We start from the raw sequence: 21,258 nt of genomic DNA, 5'->3' as shown, positions 1-21,258 counted from the left end.
GTATATCTCCATCAGAGTTCATAGGAAAACACCTTTAAGTATAAAGTAGGTGAAGCAAGAAAACCAGAAAGCTGGAATTTTTCCTGCCTTATTTTTTTATACTAACACATACCATTCTATTCCATATATATATAATCCTCTTGGTTTTCTTTCTTTTTTTTTTTTTTTTTTATTGCAGCAAAGGAAAGATCTCTTTGTTAATAACCCCCAGGTATTACTGGTTCTTTCTTTCAGTGACCCACTGTTATTTACAGGCAACAAATAAGGTCTGTTCTATAAGGCTTTGATTTGCTGCCACCAGAGGAAAACTAAACAGGCAGCAGCTTGTACTAGAGTACAGCATAAATGCAAATCAAACTTTTTTAAACATGACTGCTGACTCCAGATATCCATCAAAGCTTGATGGCTTACGTACATATGTCAGTTAGCCTTTTTCAGCAGTAAGAAAAAAATAAATTAGTGTATTCTTTACAGCAAATTTATTAAGCGTACTTTACAAGAGCAATCAAACTGCATTTTGCTTTGTGTAATACTTGAATTATTTCTTTGTATTTGTCATGCTTTACTGTAGATATAAATTTTTAGTGCTACAGCTTTATTTTTCATGGCTTTGCCTATAGCTGAGAGTAATTCCCACTTCTCTGGTGATGTCACTTAAACTAATAAAGTCCCACGAGCCCTGTCTGATGTAAGAGGTGTTGGCATCCTAGCATTGGTAGCTTACAAGTAATACTTACATTGGCTGTAACTGAGTTTTGATTCTTCATACTCAGTACTTTCATCCAAACAGAAAAATTCCATACTTTAGGGTCTTTGCAATTAAGAAGCAAAATAAACATCCACACTCATCTCATTCACAGGCCTGACTGTTAAGAGTTGCATTTTCTAATTTCTTAATGACAAGATGACATCCTGAAAATTCCAGTGGCCCCTCTGGAAAAACTCAGCTGAATTGGACAGCTGTAACGGGAGATGTTAAATGTCAAAGTGGATGTCTCATGTCAGCTTTCAGAGTGTGGTGCACAGTTAAAGCAGCAATTGTAGATAATCAGACTTCAGTAAATTCCTGGTTCTGTCAGGTGATGTAGAAGCTGAACTCTGCATCTTCTTCATGTTGATTTTTTTTTTTTTTTGCACTGGTCTTAGGCTATCCTTTCTGTAGACAGTATTTTATCAACACATCTCAAAAAAACCAGCAAACCTTTACAGACTAGTGGGACGCTTCTGGTGTAATCTGGACTGGGAAGGAGAATTGTTGTGTTGTTAAAATGACATGTGACAACTGTTTGCCAGAAATCACCTCACAAAATCCTTTCCACATGTGTTCTGAGTCTAAAGTGACTATTCTGAGGAGATATTGTTCCTAAAAGCCAATCAAGACTGAATGTGCTAACTCAATTTACAGGAGATCTCTTTAGTCCCATGTAAAAAATAGTTACTGAGTTTTAAGAGGTCTGTAACCAGAGCTGCCACTAGCCCTAACACATCTGTGCTCAACACCCATATCTTTGCAGTGACACTTATTCCTATTCATTTACCAGATGTTGACTCTGTTCTGATTTCTGCACATATATATTGAGATCTTTCTTGACTGTAGTGGTGGCTTTCACACCAGGACACAATCTATGCCAAACTACTGCTAACATGAGGATCTCCTGTGAACTTTAACTAATTTCCTTGTATTTGTGCTGCGCTGTCTTGCTCTGAAGCTCAACCCACGCTTTCTTTTTGGAGGTCAGTTATCAACATATGGAGGCCTGTTATGTGTTTGACCTCAGTGTCAACATGTAGAAAATTCTGGAAGGGTCATGATGTCCAGAAACCAATTCCAAATGTTCAGGCTTAAGATATGATCTTGGACATAAATGGGCAGTGCATGGGGCCTGCTTGATGCTCTGCTGGATTGCCTTTGATTATCAAGCATATCTAGCTTTTTTACTGGGAACCAGGAATTGGGCTAATTTTTTAGCCAGTAGCAAGAAAATATGCAGGTTTATGGGAGGATAGATGAGGGAAAAATCAGTGCTCCCGATGGATGGAGGAGCCCAGCCCTCATCTACCCAACAGCACCACTGCAGGCAACCCCTGTGGTCACCTTAACAAAGAGCACTGCTGTTCCTCTACATGACAAGCTGCTGCCAACACACCCTCTGTCACGCTTCATGACAGATCTGCCTCCTCTCTTCCAGCAAGAAAATGGTCTGAATGCCAGCACTGAGCACAGACTGTTGCTCCAAACAAGCCCATGCTCTTCCAGCTCCTGGTACAAAGGCTGCACACAAAAACATAAAGCCTGTCCCCGTAAGTGGCTCAGTTTGATGAGTTGCTGTGCCAGTGTCACTTCTGTATGTGTGCCAGAAAGAACAGGTTTGGCAAAAGGCTGAGCAGGAATTGTCATAGCAACGAGACTGCAGCAGGACAAGGAGCCGTAAGATGCTGTAACCTGGAAAATTCCTGTACATTTTATGTAGGAGAGGACAGCAGCAAAATGGATGTAGGAACTTGAGTTTGTCTTTGCAGTAGATCAGCTTTCACTTACGCTTGTCCATGCTGTCACTCAATATGTTCTGCAGCAAAGGCATGACCTTACAAAGTCTCATGTGAGAGAGTCAAAAGTTCCCCATACAGTGTGAGTCCATGAAGATCTTAAAAAACTCTGCTTTTCTTTCTGTTCATGCATCAGCCAGATCTCTCTTTCAGGAACTCATAATTCTGTTACCAAGTCTGTTGTCAAATTTTACTGTAAAGATCCCTTTAGCTTTCTTCTTCCCTGGAAGATTTTAATGTGCTTTTTGAATGTGTCTGGCGTAGTTAACTAATGTGTTGCTTTTCTGCTTCCTCTGGCAACAGGATTAAGAAGCAAGGCTTTGTAGATAAGAATATTCTCTGATGTATAATTGTTCCGTACAGCCTTGGGATCAAAACTTCCCTCAGAACAGATACACAGCTCCCATTCTTATGGATGGAAGTAGCTACATAAATACAGTACATTAAATGCAAGGCTCTGTAGCCTTCCTATGAGGCAATAAAATAATTTTTTTATACCTTTCATCCACATCAATCTCTATTCATCCGGCCAGTTCACAGGAAAGGCATTAGCTGCTAACTGCTCCTCACTTCCTCGGATGTCAAACCTCCATAAGATTCTATATAAACTGAGCTTTGTACAGCCTCAAAAGCTTGTTTTTACTGTCAGTGTGTGTATGCATAATTCCCACTAACTTCTGAAGGTGTTAGACAGTATATATATATATGTGTGTGTGTGTGTGTGTCTGTGTGTGTGTACAGTACAGAGAACAAGCATCAAAGTTTGACTTCAGTAGCATGTCCCTTATATTAGTGGTAGATATTTTTCAGCATACCCATTTGAGAAGTGGTTAGTCAGGTGTATCAGACAATTTCCAAAAGCCTGATCCAAATCAACTTTCATAGAGTGTCGATGTTTATCATAGGATTTTCCTTTCACTAGGGTAAACGAGTGGCAAAATAAATACATCATATTTCTAAATAAGCATGTATTTATCTATGCCTGATTCAGAAGTGGGTAGATGATGGGAAGAACTGCAGCCTGAGACTCACAAGTGTTTTGCAGAATGTCCTGGGCAAAAGCAGGAAAGCCTGAGTTTTTGCAGAGGGGAGATTGAAAAAGCTTTTCTGTCAAGCCTATAGCTCATTGAAAACCTCAGGCACAAACTGGCGTCAATGAAACCATTGCTTGCAAGATCTTGTGGTGATGATGTCCTAAAAGTAGACTCTAGCAAAATAGCAAGGGTGCTCTTTGAAGATGTTTCTCCTTCTGCATGTCTTGGAGTCTTTTCAGTTTCCAAACAAAAGTCTTTTCAGGGAACATCATCTTTGCTTTACCAGCTAAGCAATCAAGCTTTTGTACCAAAGCAAATAATTTCAACAGGAGAGATCAATACTAGAACATAGACTTAGTCCTGTTTCCCTTATCCAATATAATTACCAGAACTCCTGAGCCTTTTCATTTTGGTCATTCTGTATCTGGAGAAAAGAAGGTTTTGAATCTTCAGTGACTTTGGCAAAAGAAACAGCTGAATACTTCTATATTCTTTGAGAAAGAATATAGAAGAAACAATTTCTACCAACACTGCAGTCTTTGTCCTTATGTTTCTTGGTAAAATCCATGTTCTTGCCTTTTATTTTTTTGTTTGTTTTGTTTTTCTGTAACCAAGAGGCGCCTATTCCAAAAAGGACTATGAAAAATATGGATGAAAAATGGACACAGCAAACACCTTATGAAGAGCTCTTGTCAGAGAGAAAGGTCTTTGAGGAAAGAGAATCCACAATGCTCTGAAGTTCTCTAGAAGATCTTGATCTACATTGTTAAAAATGGCCAAGATCATTCAAACCTGAAAAAGAGAGTTAAAATTCAGTTTACACTGGTGGTGGCAGCTGGCAGCTGGCAGCCTGCCTCCTCTCCACACTTCTTTAATGCAAAAAAACCCAGTTTTGATCTCACAGTAATTTTTCTTCCTGGCTTCTAATGCTGTCAGCAAAAATACTATCAAACATCTTTTTGAGTTTTATACCATGTTACAAATTTAGGTCTTCAGATTCTCATAGACAGCAGAGCTATTTTACCCCTGGGTATTCTTAAACTGATGAGCCCAAGTCCCTATTTCTTTTAGGGTGTCTCTACCCTGAAATGAGAGATTTGAATATCTGGGAAGACCCCTGATTTAAGAAGGATTAGAAGATTAGAGATAGTCTGAAAACTGTCTGGTGTTCACCTGAACCTCTTCTTTCTGTGAGTGTGGACTGGGCCATTGCTCAGCCTCTGCTGGCTTCCTACAGTGTAGAAGAGATCAAAGTGCTGGTCTTAAACAATTCCACAAGTATTTCTGTGGTTAAGAAAAATGACTGTGCCCAAGTTGTTGCATTCCAGTCCCAACCTGCCCAAGCTCTTGTTAGGCAGGGGAGAAAGTTGTGATCTGGCATCCTGCCCTTGTTTGAAGCAAAGCCCTTCTAGATGCGTAATTGTCAGACATCAATAACATCACAGTTCCAGCATCACAGTTATAGCCCAATTTATATATTCCCATTTACAGCTGGAAATAGTTGTGAAAGGACATAAGGGCATGATTCTATGATTCTGTGAAACAGATGAGATATATGATTTCTGTGGACATTTGTAAGTTTATCCTCAGGAAAACTCATAGCACTGTTCATAGAACTGCTCTTAGAAAAGACTATTGTGAACCCTTTGCAATGTCATCCCTTTTCTCCTTTCAGACAAGCCCTGTGGGGACCCGCCGTCCTTCCCCCACACCATCCTGCACGGCCACACTGGCTTTGAAATGGGGGACGAGCTGCTGTACGTCTGTGCCCAGGGCTACGTCATGGGCAACAAGGAGACGGCGTTCACGCTGCTCTGCGACAGCTGCGGGGAGTGGTACGGCCAGGTCCAGGCCTGCGTCAAAGGTGAGCCCAGACAAAAGAGTGCATGACTTTTTGAATTTGCCCCAATAAATAGGCAAACACTTTTTATCTTGCACCATGCCTCCAGGACTTTTGTCTGCAAACACAAGGGTATTTGCCCAGATATTTACTCCATTAAAAAGACTGAAAGAGGATTTTCTTACCAAATGACCTGACTCAAGAAAAGATTTTTCAAAAAAAAAAAAAAACCCAAACCACAAAACCTCCAAGCAAATTGTAAAATGACATTTCCTTAATTTAAACCTTCAATAAAAACCACCTTTATATGTTAGTTAAATTCTACAGCAGTCTCTTAACTTTCCCCTTGTTTAAATATAGGCTAAACAGTACCATGAGTTCAGATGTGGATATAATCTGAATTCTGCTTTCTCATGTTAACTTGCTCAATGCATAAACCCACCATTTTTTCCAATATTTAAGAATGGCCATCAGAACATTTTAGTATTTTTTTTTTAGAAGGCTATCACATCTTTAAAGTAAGGTTTCTGGCAAAACAGATAATTTTAACCAAAGGAATAGACAGCTGTTGGGTAGCTGAGCTATCTATATGGGCTGGAGTTAGTCTATCCATTTCAGAACCTATATATTCCTTTATGACTGGAGGCTTGCAAGGAGTTACTTTTACTCATGAATATACTATCAGGTAGTGGATAATCATTAGAAAAGGTCAAACTTGCTCTTAGTAGAAATAGGTCACGTCTGTGCACCAGGGAACCAGATTCTCAGACCCATCCAACTGGTATAGATACACAAAAAAACCCCAAAGAATAAAAGCACCAGTGTTTTTCTGAACTGTTTCAGCTTCTAAAACTGTTTTACAAACAGCAGTTCAGATGATTATGCAAAACAATGCAGGACATAAAGGAAGAACATGTCAGGAAAAAGGAAAAAATAAGTATCTACATCTGATCATAGAATAGTTTGGGTTGGAAAGAACTTTTAATGTCATCTGATCCAATAACCCTACAATAAGCAGGGACATCTTCAACTAACCCAGTGGGTCTGAATCTCCTATAATCTGCACCAAGCTGACAATTCGGTTTCCTTTACTGAGGTTAGTGGGAGTGTTATCTTCATCACACACAGACATTAGGCTGTATTACATCAAAATAAGAAAGGGAAAGAATCAGGCCATTTAAGTTGTCTGTGTTTCACTGTTTTTTCTGGATAAGTAGTTTTGCCCAAGCCTTTCACACGGCCACAGGGGAGAGGAAAATATTAAGAAAAAATAGGAAAGCTGTAAATGGCTGTAAAATCACAAACATCAACACTGAAACTTGGGAGCAGATGTGATATTGTGGATTATGGTTTTTTAAGTTATTTAAATGTAGACTTCATGCTGGGGGGCTTCCTCTGATTAATGTTTTTCAAATGCTTTAAGTACATGGGACAGAAAAGACAATAATTGTTCAAGTATAATTATGTATTTAATCCTTCTGATAATAATTCTTTAAGAAAGAAGACTTTACAGGATTATTAAAATGTGTGATACTAGGTTTCATTATTTTTAAAAAAGTAAGAATCCAGTCAAAAAGAACAACAAAAAAAGAGAATTTAATTAAAAGGAACCTGATTTAGAGTTGACTGATATTTTGGGGTCATAGGAGAGAGGAGAACAATTATTAAGTACCCAGAAGTCAGCACACAGACTGATTTTCAAGTGCTTTGAGGCAAGAGAGTGCTTTCCCCTATCATGAAGGTTAATGATGGGACTTAATGGAGAATTTATATTCCTGTTGGCATACTGGACTACTTCTGTCTTAACTGGCTGACATCAATGGAAAGATGTTTGTGCAGTCACTTCAGTGGACATTTAACTGCTATGTTTAGAGCCTGGTAAGATGATACAGTGCCCTTGCTCTGCATCTGCTCTGGGTGAGCAACTGGGAAATGTAAAATGGTCCTGATGCTCTTGCTCCAACAAAAGGGGGCCACGGGAAAAAGCTCTGGTCAGAGGACTGAGAGATATAAGGTCTGTTCCTACATCTTGCAGTGTCTCTGAGACTAGGGACAAGTCACTGTACTGCTCTTTGCTGCTTACTCCACCTCATCTGTGGAAGAGTGATGACATTTATCCAATTTCATAAGGCTTGCTGGGATTTGTGGATGTTACACCTTGAGTAACATTGCTCTACTTGGTAACTGCCCCATTATAATACCCAGCTGTCCAGGCAGAATATCAGACTAAACAGCAATAATTGCATGCTTTTCTTGTTTGTGGAAAAGCATCAGACTGGCTTTACATTCCCAGTTGCTCACACAGAGCAAATATGGAGTCACAGAACTACCATCATAGCAGTGTCTAAATATAGCAGTTAAATGTTCTTTGAAGTCTCTTTGTGATCATCTTTCCCCTCTGTTTTGATCCAGCAAGAAGAGATACAGTCCATTCTGGCACCTGGGATATAAATGCACCTAGGATATAAATGTACAGCATACAATCAGCAGATTTGCAAATTAAAATTTTAAAAATTCATATATAATCAAATAGGCACATAATACAAAATACATGGCAAAACCTGGCTACGGGCATAACTGAAAAAAATAATTTTAGACTTATATTAAGTGGATTTCAGATGCAGTAAAGTATGATGGAAATTCAAGTGGATACAGTAAAGTATGATGGAAATTAGGAAAGCAGTACATTACAAATGGCCATAATGTACATTGTGCATACCAGGTAATAGACAGTAATTTTTAATTAATATGCTTTTTAAGAAAAAACATGATTCTGTTTCCTATAATCCATTGTCATAAAAAGGCACTGTGTTCTAGCTGAAAACACAAGGATACTCAGCCCAACAAACCAACCTTAAGGAGAGAACAGGGAAATACATGGATTTTGCCTTTTTTTTTTTTTTTTAAATTTTTATTTCCTTGGCAAGAATACATTTGCTTCACAAAATATATCCTGAAGAACATTGTAGTAAGGTCTGAAAGCAGATGCACATGTTTCATGCTGTGGCTGTCCTGCAAACACAGAGACTAAACTGACAATTGCTAAATGACATTTGTTTGGTTGGTTTTTTTTCCCAAAATAAACCATGAGCTCAATATCAGAAACATTAATACCAACATTGCAGTGGTGGGGGTCAGGGCTGGACTGCATTAGGCTGCATTCTCTAGGGTTTGCTCCCTTAAAGAGAGGGTAGATGAGATGTCTGAGAAATCATGTTCCATCTCTGCCCTTAAACTGGTTCAGAAGAATGTCATGTATCTATCCTTTTCCCTGGATTATTTATGTTTTTCCAGATATATGCTTGTGGCAGGAGAGTCCATATCTTCTACACATATAAAGAATCTCTCCAATGACTTAGATACACAACTAGTGTTCTAAGGTAGTCCAGCTTTTCCAGGCTGAGGACCATCCTTCTGATGTCAGTGCAAGGAGGACATGGCTGACTTTGGCCACTTAATCTGCAGCTATCAGTCTTGCTGCCTGGCTCAACAATTCCCATTACTTCAAACATTATTTCTGGAGTTTTCAAGAATTATATAGGTTCATATTCATGTGGCCTGTAAGCACAACCAGCTACCACTATTTATTTTTTATTTTTTATTTTTAATGTGGGGAATCAAACAAAATGTCTCTGGCTTTTGCTCTTACTTGAGAATGCTTTTTCATTTGTTCATTCTGTGAGTACAAAGGAAGAGTTGTGACAGACAAATATAAGCAGCAACAAATATAATCAGTAACAAATATGTCCGTGGCCTGTCAAAGCAATTGTTATGACAAACTTTGGTTCCCTTTTCAGGCCTGTCACTCAGGGGTTGTATTAGATTAATGTAAAGTATTGATCTGGAATGAATGGATTCTGCCAGATGGAATAAGTTGAAAAAATTTTGATGGGTTATTTGTTTATATTAGCAGGCTTTCCTCTGGAATAAAAATTATCCTCTTTCTCATAGATTATCATCTTTTTTATAGCTATTGCAAGAGACAAAAGGTACAATTTCTGCCTAGCATACTGTGGTCGATGAGAGAGAAAAGAGAAATTTGTGTGCCTGATCCAAATTAAATGGATAATTCTTTGAGATGCTGTAGTTCAAAAATATGACTTATCTTAGGAAAATCAGTCTACATGCTTTTTTCCTTTCCACCTTTAAAGACAGATGCTGTCTTGTTAATGTTTGCTGTAGCTACTTTGAGATTCTTTGACTAAAGATGTTTTTATACAGTACAAATATTTATAATGATGGTCTATATAGAATCAGGTTTCAATTTCCTGTACTCCAAAAATACACCCATAAAATATGCAGTGCGTTTTATGGTTGCCCAAAATAGCAACACTCAAAATAGAGTTTGAATGCCAATATGCTATCTAGAAGAAAAATTAAACTGGTCCTAGGTTGTGGAAGACCAGACTCTTTGTTTTTGCCTGTCTTTATGTTTGGTTACTGTTTTCACATTAGGATCAAAAACTGAAGGAGATGAAAGCTTTATAGGACTGGATGCTTCCCAAGAAGGATTAATTAATAATTAAAAGTATTTTACCTTTTAACTGAGCTTCACATCTTTGGTAGTATGTCATTTCAGCATCTCTTGCTGTAAAGTGTTCATTTCAGACACAGTAATCCCTCAGACAGTGAATTAAAACTCACTGATCCTTGAGTTTGCCAGAAGATTGTACGGTCAAGATGTAACAATGACCAAATATAGAAAGATTTTGATCTTGGATAAATTAATTTCAGAGCTGGCTCTTCTCAAAACCAGACCTGTCTAGGTAGAAAGAAAGATGCAATCACTTTAAAATCAATTGCTAGAAGTTTTAAAAACATGTATAAATAATGGTTACAACTTCTTGGATAAGAGGTGGAGCTGAATCTAGTTTGGTTGTTGCTCTTCACTACCAACACTAAAATTCAGGAAAGTGCTGAGGAGGTGAGCAAAAAGAAGTGCAGAAATGGTGCAATCTATTCCCAAAAAATCAAGCTCACGGTGGACTTAAAAGATTGTCATGGTAACACAGAGTCACTAAACACTGAGTCCAAGTCCCATTTGAAGGTCTGAGGCCCAGAAAGAAAGAATAGAGTATTATTACTGTGTAAGTCAATCCAGGATCATATAAATCAAAGCTCCAGAGTAAGGGCGTCTGTGTTTCCTTTGATGGTTAGAGAGCTCAATAGTTGCTTTCATTTTGGCATCCCATAAGCTAACATTAGTTATGTTGATAGTCTCTGCTATAAACTCTACAAATACAGGAGATTGAATATGAAAATATGCTCGAGCAGCTTTACAACTTGGGCCACAATCTGATTGTGAGAGGGAACAAGACTCCCTTATGTGGTGACAAGCAGTGCATAATGAGCTCCAATCTCAGGATCTCTTTAGACTACAATGGGCTTTTTCTTCCCCCAGCCCTGCATTAAGAAAACACCAATTCATTTCTCTACAGGCAGGATCATGCCCAAAAGCAGCATGCTTGGTGGAGAATCGATTGATGGCTCAACAAACTTTTAATATGTTCTGATAGACTTAGGACTGGCACTTTCTTAGAAGTACATGCTTTTTCCTGATGTGCCTCCATAGGACCTTCTCCTAGAGGGCTCAAACCACATGGCAGGAGAAACACTGAAGGGAAAGAGCTTCAAAATATCTAAAACCCATATTACTGTAGTTGTTAAGCATTCACCAATGATCCACTCACACATAAGGTACTAGTCAACAAGATGAATACTAGCTGCCCATTCATACTGCTAACTAAAAAATAAGTCTGGAGGAAACAACACAATCACATGGATGTAATTTTTGTTTGGGGATGTGTGTTCCTGCTCACCACAACATAAATATTACTGTTTGGACCTCAGCTGTATTACCGTAGTGTGGAAAGTGAATGAGTGACAAAAATAAAGGTTACAAGAGACACAGCGGTGAAGGTAGACTGTTGGGATGATTCAATTAAAAAGTAAAACAATGACCATAACAGTTGGTAAATGGTGACTTCTCACATTATGATGTTCCAGTTCATGTACATGCCACAGACACCATAAAGGGAGCCCTCAGACACACTGAACTTTAGTGAAGCAGGCATGCCATACATCATCTTCAGGCAGGAGCCTGGATGATTAGAGGATAAAATAGTTTGACGCACCATTTCCATGCAAAAAGAGTGCCAGCCATGTAGAAAAATTCTAAGGTGAAAGCAAGAGAAGGGACAAAGTGAGACTAATGTTTGACAATTAGCAGAAGTGCTGCACTGTGATGGATAGTGCCATGCAGAGCTTCATGAATATGTTGCTAAAGTGCCTTGGTATTCAGCGTTATCCTCCATTCATTTGCAAAAGTCTGAAATACTATTGGAAAAGATTTTAGGATTAATTAGAAAAGTGAGAGTCCTACCAGGAAGATTTCCACTCTAAGAGTTGTATTCCCCTGACTGTTAAATCATCCTTGAACGAGACAGAAGTTTTTTCCTGCTTTGGAGAGGATGGGAAGATCTAGAGGATTACAGAAGCAGATGACAACACTGGGACCAAGAGGGAGAGAGGTCTGTTGGCACTTCCTGTGACATGAGAGGACCTGCTAAGAACATCCAGCTCTCCAGCATGATAGCTTTCACAGAGGCATTAACTCTCTGCAGGCTATTTGGGACACACATTTGGGTTTCTTTAACATAACTGCTTTGGTTTCTGGTAGACCCAGACACTATTCCAAGGAAAATATCTTTTGCTAATGCTCATTCTGTTTTGGCACCTGGCTTAAGCTGTTCTGGCAAAAAGTGAGCTGGTGTGAGCTGTATCACCACTAAGTGGTTTTGGTCAGACTGGTTTGACAATATTTCTAATCTTTCTTAAGAGGAGACCAAATATGGCTCTGCCAGAAGTCTGGGAAGCAGTCTCCAAGGAGAATGTGACTCAGGCGGAAATTGAGGTGGGCCCCAGATGAAAATGTAATTCAAAATCAGTTGACTGTAAAAAGGCAAAAAAAGATAAGGATTTACAAATGCAGTGATCTGTAAAACAGGTTCTCCTATTAATTTCTTGTTTCCCATGTCATGCCAGATCTATTGCTTCACTGTCTTCATAAAAGACTAAACACCCTCTTAAAAAGAAAAATTCTCACCATGATTCAGTTTATTTTCCATATCCCAAGGCACTGTTTTTTAAGACTTTTAATGCCAGCATAAATCTCAGAAACTTTCTATGGAGTAAAGCTTGTGTGAACTGAAAATCAACCACCCTGTCTAGTTTGGAAAATTTTTCTTTGAGCTAAGGCTTTAGAATATTGGAAGAAATATTAAGTACAATGCACTATTCCATTCAAATTCAAACATTTAGCTTTGTGCTTTGAGTCAAGTCTATTTTGCTATCCGTGGTAGGTCTGTTGAGTATTTCTAAATTAAACTCAAGCTTTCTAATGAATCTGAGTGCAAATGTAATTTGCACTCAGGTTTTTTACCAATTTTGTTTTGTGTTCATTCTTTTTCTCTTTTCTCTGTGGCAACATTTAATTCCTTAAAATTGGAAGCCTGAGAGTTGATTACCAACAGACAGGATTATCATGTTAACTAGGTGTTAGGCTTTAACTGTTTGAGACAGAGTTTTCTAGCCTTTCAGGGTGCATCTTGCTTTCTTCAGATGAAAACAAGCAGAACTCAGTGTCAGCCTTGGTGGTGGAGTCTGCCTCTGTCAGCTCTGAAGAGCTTTTATGGAATAAAAAAATACTGTTCTGGTCCCAGGCATTGTACCACTGTAACACCAAGGTGATTGAAGGAAAGCAGTATACTGATAAGAATGTGCCTTGATATTTGAGCAAAAGGTACTTGAACATAATTCTTTAAAATCATCTGGCTGAAAAGGGATGATATTACTGTAAAACTTTTATTTTTGCCTGGAGTATTTTTCTTTAATTACCAATTTGTAATTGATCGATTTTCCCTATATCTTTCTCTCTACACACATTTCTTGCTTGAATAAAATAAATTTTTTTCCTCAAATCTTGCAAAGAGTCATACTAGGGAAAAAAAAAGGTTTCAGAAAGGAAAGTAAAGGAAGTCCTCTAACTGCAGACAGTAGTTATTTATATTCATTTTTAAATCTGGAAAGGTAAGATATTTGCAGTTAGCATTGACACCTATTGTGATTAAAAAAAAACCTTGAAGCTGGGTATCAGCTCAAGGATTGTGCCCTTTTCAAATAAACAATAACACAGAATGAAAAATACTGCCTAGAACACACTTTGCATTGCACCTTTCTTCTTAGACTCATTAAATAAATGAGCTCAGTGGTTTGACAGAGCATGAAATGTTGGTTTATGAGGTTTTTTTTTTAATTTTTCTAGATGAAACCGAGGCACACATTGACTATGAAGATAACTTTCCCGATGACAGATCAATACCTGTTGCCAAGAATGACCATGGCAATGGCAAAGAGGAAATTGAGCAGGAGCAAATACAGCTTTCCTTTAGTAAAACTTCAGAGGAAGGAAGAACTGGAAGTACAAAAGGGGTTACTCAGCACACAGACATTTCTGAAAAAGGAAGCAGGGCACCAACTGAGTCCCCTGTGTCACTCCTCAGCCAAAAAAACTTGTTTTGGTTTCCATCAGAAACTTTCAGTGAGCCTGAACCAGAGAAAGAGACAGATGATTCCACTAAAGCACAGTTTTCTGAAGGTGATAACCACATTGGTGTGAAGACAGTCTATGATGAACCTGGTGCCAAAATGTTTTATGACAGTGAGGATTTCCCCATTGGACCCATTCTCACAACTAACGATACAAAGACAGCGATGGATGCAGTTGCCATCACTGATGAGTCGTGGTTGGATGGATATCCAGTAACACAAGAGGTGGTAGAGGATGATGAAGAGGGTGATAAAGTTGATGGTTCGATGGGAACAGAAGATGACATTATCCTCTCGACTGACCAGCCAAATCACGTGGAAGTAAGAAAATCAGGAAATGGCAGCCCAGCCCCAGAGGAAGGTCTAACACAGATTGTGGCAGCAACAACAGCGGTAGATGATGAAGGGGCTGAAGACACAGCGGTACCACTTACATCAGTGAGTGGTCTGGAGAACTTCAATGTCAGCAGGGGTTATGATGATGCCATGTGGGAACATCCGGCTACATCTCTGGAAACTGTAACTCAGGAGCCCACTACAACAATGCCGTTTGACATCAGCAGCTTAAAAACATCCATGTCAGAAACCTCTGTGACTGTCAGCCCCTCCGATCACACCCCATACACAGAACCAAGAGACACAACCACCTACCCAGAACACGTAGCAACCACTGCACCAGCTCCAGATGTCATTACTGACACAGCTTCCCAGGAATTAGCTGAGCAAGAAAATCTCACCCAGGGCCTTGGAGAAAAGCCCATCCCCACTTCTGAGCCATGTGAGGGAGAGGATTGTCCCAAGTCCAGTAAAGGTGCTATCATAGCAGTAATAGTGATTCTTCTCTGCTTGTTACTGGTTGCAGCTGTTCTGGCAGTGTGGTTTTTCAAAAAAAGGCAGCAGAAAAATTCTGTTTATAAACTAAACGGAAGGTGTCAGCCCAAACATCACTGTTACCATCACTACCACCACCAGCACATTGAAATGCAGAAAGTCTAACCAGGGGCCTTTTGGCAGAGATCAGAAGAAAAAACATACTGATGCTAGAAGAATCGCTTGACTCATGGATGCTAAAATCCAACAGTGCAGAAAGCAGAAGAAAAAAAGAATGCTAAAAGAACATAGAAGACAGAAAAGATTCCATCCTTTTGAAATTGCAGTCTAGCATATTCAACTTTTCAGAGCTAAAGAATCTGTACATTTTAATCACAAGGGTCTTTTGGAGACACCAGCAGGACACAGTGTGCTCAGTAATACATCTTCAGTTTGTTCCGCTTTTACATTTTGCTCCTATTAATAATAAATTAATTGATTAATTTCTGTGTTACCTGGTTATAATGTAATGGGAAAGCTGGTCAGGCCTCTGGAATGTTCTCAGTTGAAGAGGAAAAGGAGGGAAGAATGGAAAAAGGATTTTTTGGAGCAACCACATACTTGGTATTTGCTCCTTTTTTAGAACCTGCCCATGCTGGTCAGGATAAACCACCATAACAAATTATTACCTGATGTGTCTTAAAAAGAAAAACTATTTGCTACCAGACTTTAATGGATAGTATTGCAATGATTACTAAGGTCATTTTCTTCAATGTTGTGAATTTAACAAGCCACAAATATTGGATCATTATGCTACTTTTCTGGAAGGTGTTCTTTTAGCCTTAGTGAAGAAATGCCATTCTTATAACTAATCTTCCTGGAGAAATGATGATGTTTCCCTGGAATTCAGAGAACACTGTAAGTGACATTCTTCCTTGAACATGAGCAGAAGAGGAGTCAGAGCACCTTTGAATACAGGTGCTATGATGAGTAGCCTCTCATTACAGAGCCAAACACTGATAAAGCACTTTCCAGGGGAACCCCGTATAAAATCGGCTGCTTTCTGGACATGATGTTGACTGACCAAGATACTGAACTTTAATTCACAGCCAGTAGTACCTCTGGCAACTGAAGCCATGTGTAATACTTTTGCCATGTGAACTCTGTGGAAGGACTGATTTTTCACCATTTTGCTCTTGCATTGGCTGGAGGGGTGGACATTGGCTCTGGGAGATGGGCAGCCCCTTTGCATACTGCTTATTGTGGTTTGAAAGATAAAGCAGACCTGGGAAAGAAATAATTTGCATCTAGTTGATACAATGCATTCAGCTTCTAGACTGGATGTTGGTGTAAAAGCACTGAGGCTTTTCCAACAGCACATTCCATCTCCAACAGTTCTGAAAAGAAACAGGAAGAGAGGGGAACATGTTTTCTAGAATCCCTTAGCATAGTTCATGTGAGCTTAGTATGAGGTCTTCCTTACATTTCTGAATGCACAATAGGAAGTCTGGCAACTGTGAATAATCTGCAGGTCAGAAATAAATTCATCTGCCATTCAGCCTTAGTCAAAGAGTAAGAAAAGGTGCCTGGGTGGAGTTCATTCCATGCTCTGGCTTGAGTCTCAGTGGTAATCACCTCCAACTCCATGCAAGGTAGGCTTTATGAAATGGAGTGCAGAATTGGGCCCACCTTACATGCAGCCGTCAATCTCAGGGCTGGTAAGCAAAACAAAGCACTTTTAGACAATGGCTATGTGCTATCTTGGAGAATTTGACCTCAGAGGGGTAAGAGTTTAATCTTATTGCCTGGCAAGAGCCACAGTAAATAAAAATGACAGAAATTGTACAGATTTGTAAATATGTCTCTGACATATGCATGACTTTATGCTTTTAATGCATTCTACACTATGAAATAACTCAAAATTTCTGTTGTAAACTATTTCTTAAAAGCAGATAAAAAAGAAAAACCCAACAATGGATTTCACACCAAGCAACTTTATGGTGACTTTAACTCAACTAAGACATATAATCTGTAATACCATGGAAATATACTGAAAAATAAAAACAGGAACATCTATTAAAAATATTGCTTTACTGAAAGGTGCAAGTAGGTGTTACAGTTCTGTGTAGCATCATTCTAAATGAAAAGTCAATTCTATTTGTCCCAGGAAGTGAACATGTAAAAATGAGACTCAAAATATAATTACAAACACAAATTGTACAAGGATGTTATTTGAGACGTAGAAACACTTATTATTCATGAACCAGAAGAAAGTGTACATTAACATAATGCTTTGGAGGTATTTAAATAAAACTCAAGTTACAAATACACCAGGAAAGGAAGTGTCTATGTGTGTTTTTGTGCAAATCATCCAGTTTGCTCACAAGTTTATAGAGAAAAGATAGGCCTTTTACTTTCATAATTCTTGTAGAAGATGCTTTGATATTAAAAATATTAACTAAAAAGTGTTTTGCTTAGACTGCCAGCCCAGTTCTGCTTTAGAACATCTACCTTCCTTTGCAGCATCATCTGTTTGTATTCACAGTATTCAATTTACCAGGGAGTTTGGGAAAACTAATAAACATATGGGGATAAACAGCTCTTCAATTATCCATTTGACTCAGACTTCCTTCTGTGTGTGAAACTTGGCTAACCACAGATAATGGGAATGGCAAACAATATGCACATCATACAGTGAATATGAAATCTTAGCACAAAAAGGTCAAGATAGAGTAGGAGATTAATTAATTAGAAATCAAAGCTGAAACTACCAGCTGCATGTTGAAATTAGAAGAGGAAAAAAAATGGGGGGAATACCAGAAGTGCTTTTGTGATGATGATATCCAGCCATTGATCTGGTACTCTGTGGTAAAAGTTATGTATCATTCTTTTTAGGGAAACTACGTATTACAACAGGCTGGTCAGAATTTCCCCACTGGGGTCAAGACTGGGATATCATCTCCCTTTCCTCTCCTTTCTTTTGTTAACCTATTAACTTGGCCCCCATTTCATACAGATCTTATGCTACGGTGTCTGGACAGAGACTGTACAAATTCACTTCAGCAGGCTGAAAAGCAACACTGTAGGGTGTGACATCACAGCTACTGGCAGTGTTTGGGGATTGAAGCCCATGCAATCACAAGGAGGTTGCTCCCCCTTGTACAGAAACGCTGGGTTTCATGCATTTTTAGGTGTTTCCTAAGTTCTCAGGCTGAAATTCCCTCAATTCCTGTGCTTGTCCTAGCAATATATGGTTATTGTGTTGTACTGCCTTATTGCTTACTGCACCTCAAAAGCTATTATGATGGAGATTTGTTGCCATGGGCATTGGACCCAGCATAGACTGATTTTTTTTATTCAATTATTTACATTTTTTAATACCAAATTTGTAATGCAAAGATAAAACATAATACATATCTGTGAAAGATCAGACTATGTAGCTATGAATGACCATTTAAAAACTACCCTTAATAAGAAATGATTACACTATCATAAGACTTGTCAAACTACAGGGTTTCCACCAGCTCAGGATGATACTTAAGTGTTTAATCCTTTTCGGATAAGTGATAGTGAGAATGGGGCAAAGGCAGAAAGCCCCCTTTTTATTTTCCTTTAAAGTTAACAGCCATATAAAATTACTTCACTGACTCCCATATTTCCACTTGAAAGTAAGCAAGTTCCATTACTTTGCCAAATAATTAATCAGGAAGAAAAAGCACATTTGTTACTTCATGATGCTGAAAAGGCCTACCCATGAGATATATCAATGGGAAGAAGTTAAAAATAATCAAAGAAAACAGAAAGTTTTTCAACAGGAAAGGTTAGCATTTATAAACTTCAAAATTCAAACTCTCTACAGAATTTAATTTCCATATAACATCAGTACTTTAAGGAGAGAGAAGAGGGGAAGGAGGAGAGATGGATGCCTAAACCACTGAATATTTCCTTGCCAAAAATAAATAAATAAAAATGTATCTATTTATTTTAATATTTTCTCCTAGGCACTGAAGAGGACTTAAGATACAAACCCCTGATTTGCTGGGGTGTGCAACCCAACTTACTTTGGCTATTTCTTACTTAACTCCTTTTTTGTGTAGAGCTTAAACTCTCCACACTAGGTCATTCAAGTCTTGAGTCACCAGGAAAAAGAAGTCGCTGTTTAAAGTATGGCAGACGACCAAAAGTTCAGACAGCTGCAATGAAGGATTAGTTGTGGGTTTTTCTCACTGCCTTGCTACAAACTGCATCACAGCTCTATGTTCAAACATTATTAAATGGGAATGTTTTCTCTGGCACTGGCTACTCCTCCCCACAGTTTAAGTATTGAATTTTTTTAACTGAAGTAGCTTTGGTTTACAGCTCACATTAGAACTTAAAAACATATTTCCATAGTAGCTGGCATATGCAGGCAACTGTTTATTCTCAGTACCAGCCATAATAAACACTTGTACTTTTATAATCCAACAAATCTTTGTCTAATCACAATTTCGTTTTCAGAGCTGTAAAATTTGTATGCTATTTAAACCCATTTTCAGGAAGACTCTCTTGAAATGGAAAGATTTTCTAAGTGTGCCTGCATTATCAATACAGACCAATAATTCACTGTAAAGGATGTGAAGATAAATGGTGGGTATTGATGGCAACAGTCTACTGAGAAAGAGTTTTGTAAAGCAGGACATACTATCAGATTTTCAGAGGGATAGTTTGGAAAGCGTGGAGAAATTACACCTCCTTGGTTGGATGGGCTCTTTGGGTGAATTAAGAACAGCAACTGTCTAACTTTTGGGTTTATATTCTAGCATTACAAAGCAGTAAAGCCCTGGAAAACGGAGCAATTTGAATTTGCTTTTGGCTCACGCCCTGTCAACAGAAGTAATGAAGGTCTGCTTGCAGGATTGCTACAGTAAATGAAAGGGCCCAGCAGGACATTTGTATTCCCTCTGAATTTGCCAGAAGTGATCATTCTAAAAGTATTTGTTTTTCATAGTTGATTTTGTTGGCAATAGGAATTGCCAAGGCACAGAAATATGGAGCCTGAAATGCTCTTTTATTGGAGCATAATTAAGCTTTGAGGAGAAAAATCACTACCATCCTTCTTCCTTTTTTTAATGGATGTTGCCATTTGTGAGGATGAATTCGCAAGGAGCCAGTAATAAAAAGAATTGCTATCAGTAAGAGTAGGCATTAATTTGAAAAGGATTATACTCTTAGCAGAGTCTGTGAAATGCTCTGATTTTCAACCTGTGCATGTCTTCCCTTACCCAAGCTTTAGTGCTTATGTAAGAACACTGTCCTGACAGCCAGTGGTTGTGTTTTTCACCTAAACAAATATCCACCTCAGTGTGACACTGTTCCTGACTCAGTTTAATTTTCTGCTTCCAAGCAGTTCCCAATCATGCAGGACCCCATTCAATAAGAAAACAAGCTCAGGACTCACATGCATGCAGACCCCTGTGCTAGGACTCTGCCAGAAGATGGACTTCACCCACCATTCGCCTCTAAGTGGTGATGGAACGACATGCAGATGGAATTATTGCAGGCTTCCTTGTGAGCACTGACAGAGCATCAGAGGCCAACAGCAGCTACCAAGATAGCAAGCTTTGCTGTTAGAAATGTGAGTAATTATTAAAAAGTAGCTGTACAGCTCCACAACAGGCAATACTACCGCCAAGGTAGCCAGGGACACAGTACCAATGCTGCATTCAAACCTGTCACATGAACATGGTGTGTTCAGCAAGATGATGTGGCCATAAGCATCAGCATCATACTGTAAACCTCGCCAAAAGTGGAGACAAATCTAAATATCCCATCTGGTTAGGCAGAAGCTGCTAACGTCTGAGGCAGACTCACAACTGCAGGAATTTGGGGTGGCAGAAGGGAGACAAGAATATTCCCACTGCCTCCCAAGAAGAGTTGGCAGGATCAGAGAAGTGGAAGAAGAGACACTTGGTTATTACAGTCACATGTAAATGCTGGTATTTAACAACAGCAGCAGGAAAAGAAAAATCAGTTAAAAGAACCTGAGAATTCTGAAAAAAGCCACATTAAATACTGAAGAACTGAAAGAGGAGATATTTCTCATTAGAAAAGAACAAGGGTTTGAGAACTACTTGTACTTATTAGGATGGAACTGGCTTGGGACTATCTGTAGTGGAAATTAGGAAGGTCAGAAAAAAATCCAGACACTTGAACAAAATGAAAAAAGGATCACAGTGCCATCTCACAAGGCCACAAGATCCATCAGATGCCTCAAGTTAAATCAAATGGTAAAGGACATCAGACTTACTTTAACCTATTTAAGAAAAATGAATTATTGGCTAATGGACATCTCATGAAATCCCCACCTGAGAAGGCACAATGGGAGGGGAGTTTAGCTGCAAGATGAAGAGCTGAGGAAATGAGTGAACATGAGAAGGGATT

At 38.8% G+C, this 21,258-nt stretch overlaps 1 protein-coding gene across 1 annotated transcript in view; it reads left to right on the top strand.

The window, feature by feature from the left end:
* The window catches only part of SUSD5 (sushi domain containing 5), a 38,885-nt gene extending 23,698 nt beyond the window's left edge, over positions 1-15,187 (top strand). The window contains exons 4-5 of the mRNA XM_021546261.3: positions 5,257-5,445; positions 13,745-15,187. Of these exons, the coding sequence (XP_021401936.2) occupies positions 5,257-5,445; positions 13,745-15,024 (1,469 nt within the window). The 3' untranslated portion in view covers positions 15,025-15,187. The remainder of the gene's footprint in view (positions 1-5,256; positions 5,446-13,744) is intronic.
* Positions 15,188-21,258: the final 6,071 nt, after the last annotated feature.

Source organism: Lonchura striata, chromosome 1, assembly GCF_046129695.1.
Source record: "Lonchura striata isolate bLonStr1 chromosome 1, bLonStr1.mat, whole genome shotgun sequence".
NCBI lineage: Eukaryota > Metazoa > Chordata > Aves > Passeriformes > Estrildidae > Lonchura > Lonchura striata.
Note: the sequence above shows the minus strand (reverse complement) of the source record. Positions and strands in the feature narration are given on the sequence as shown.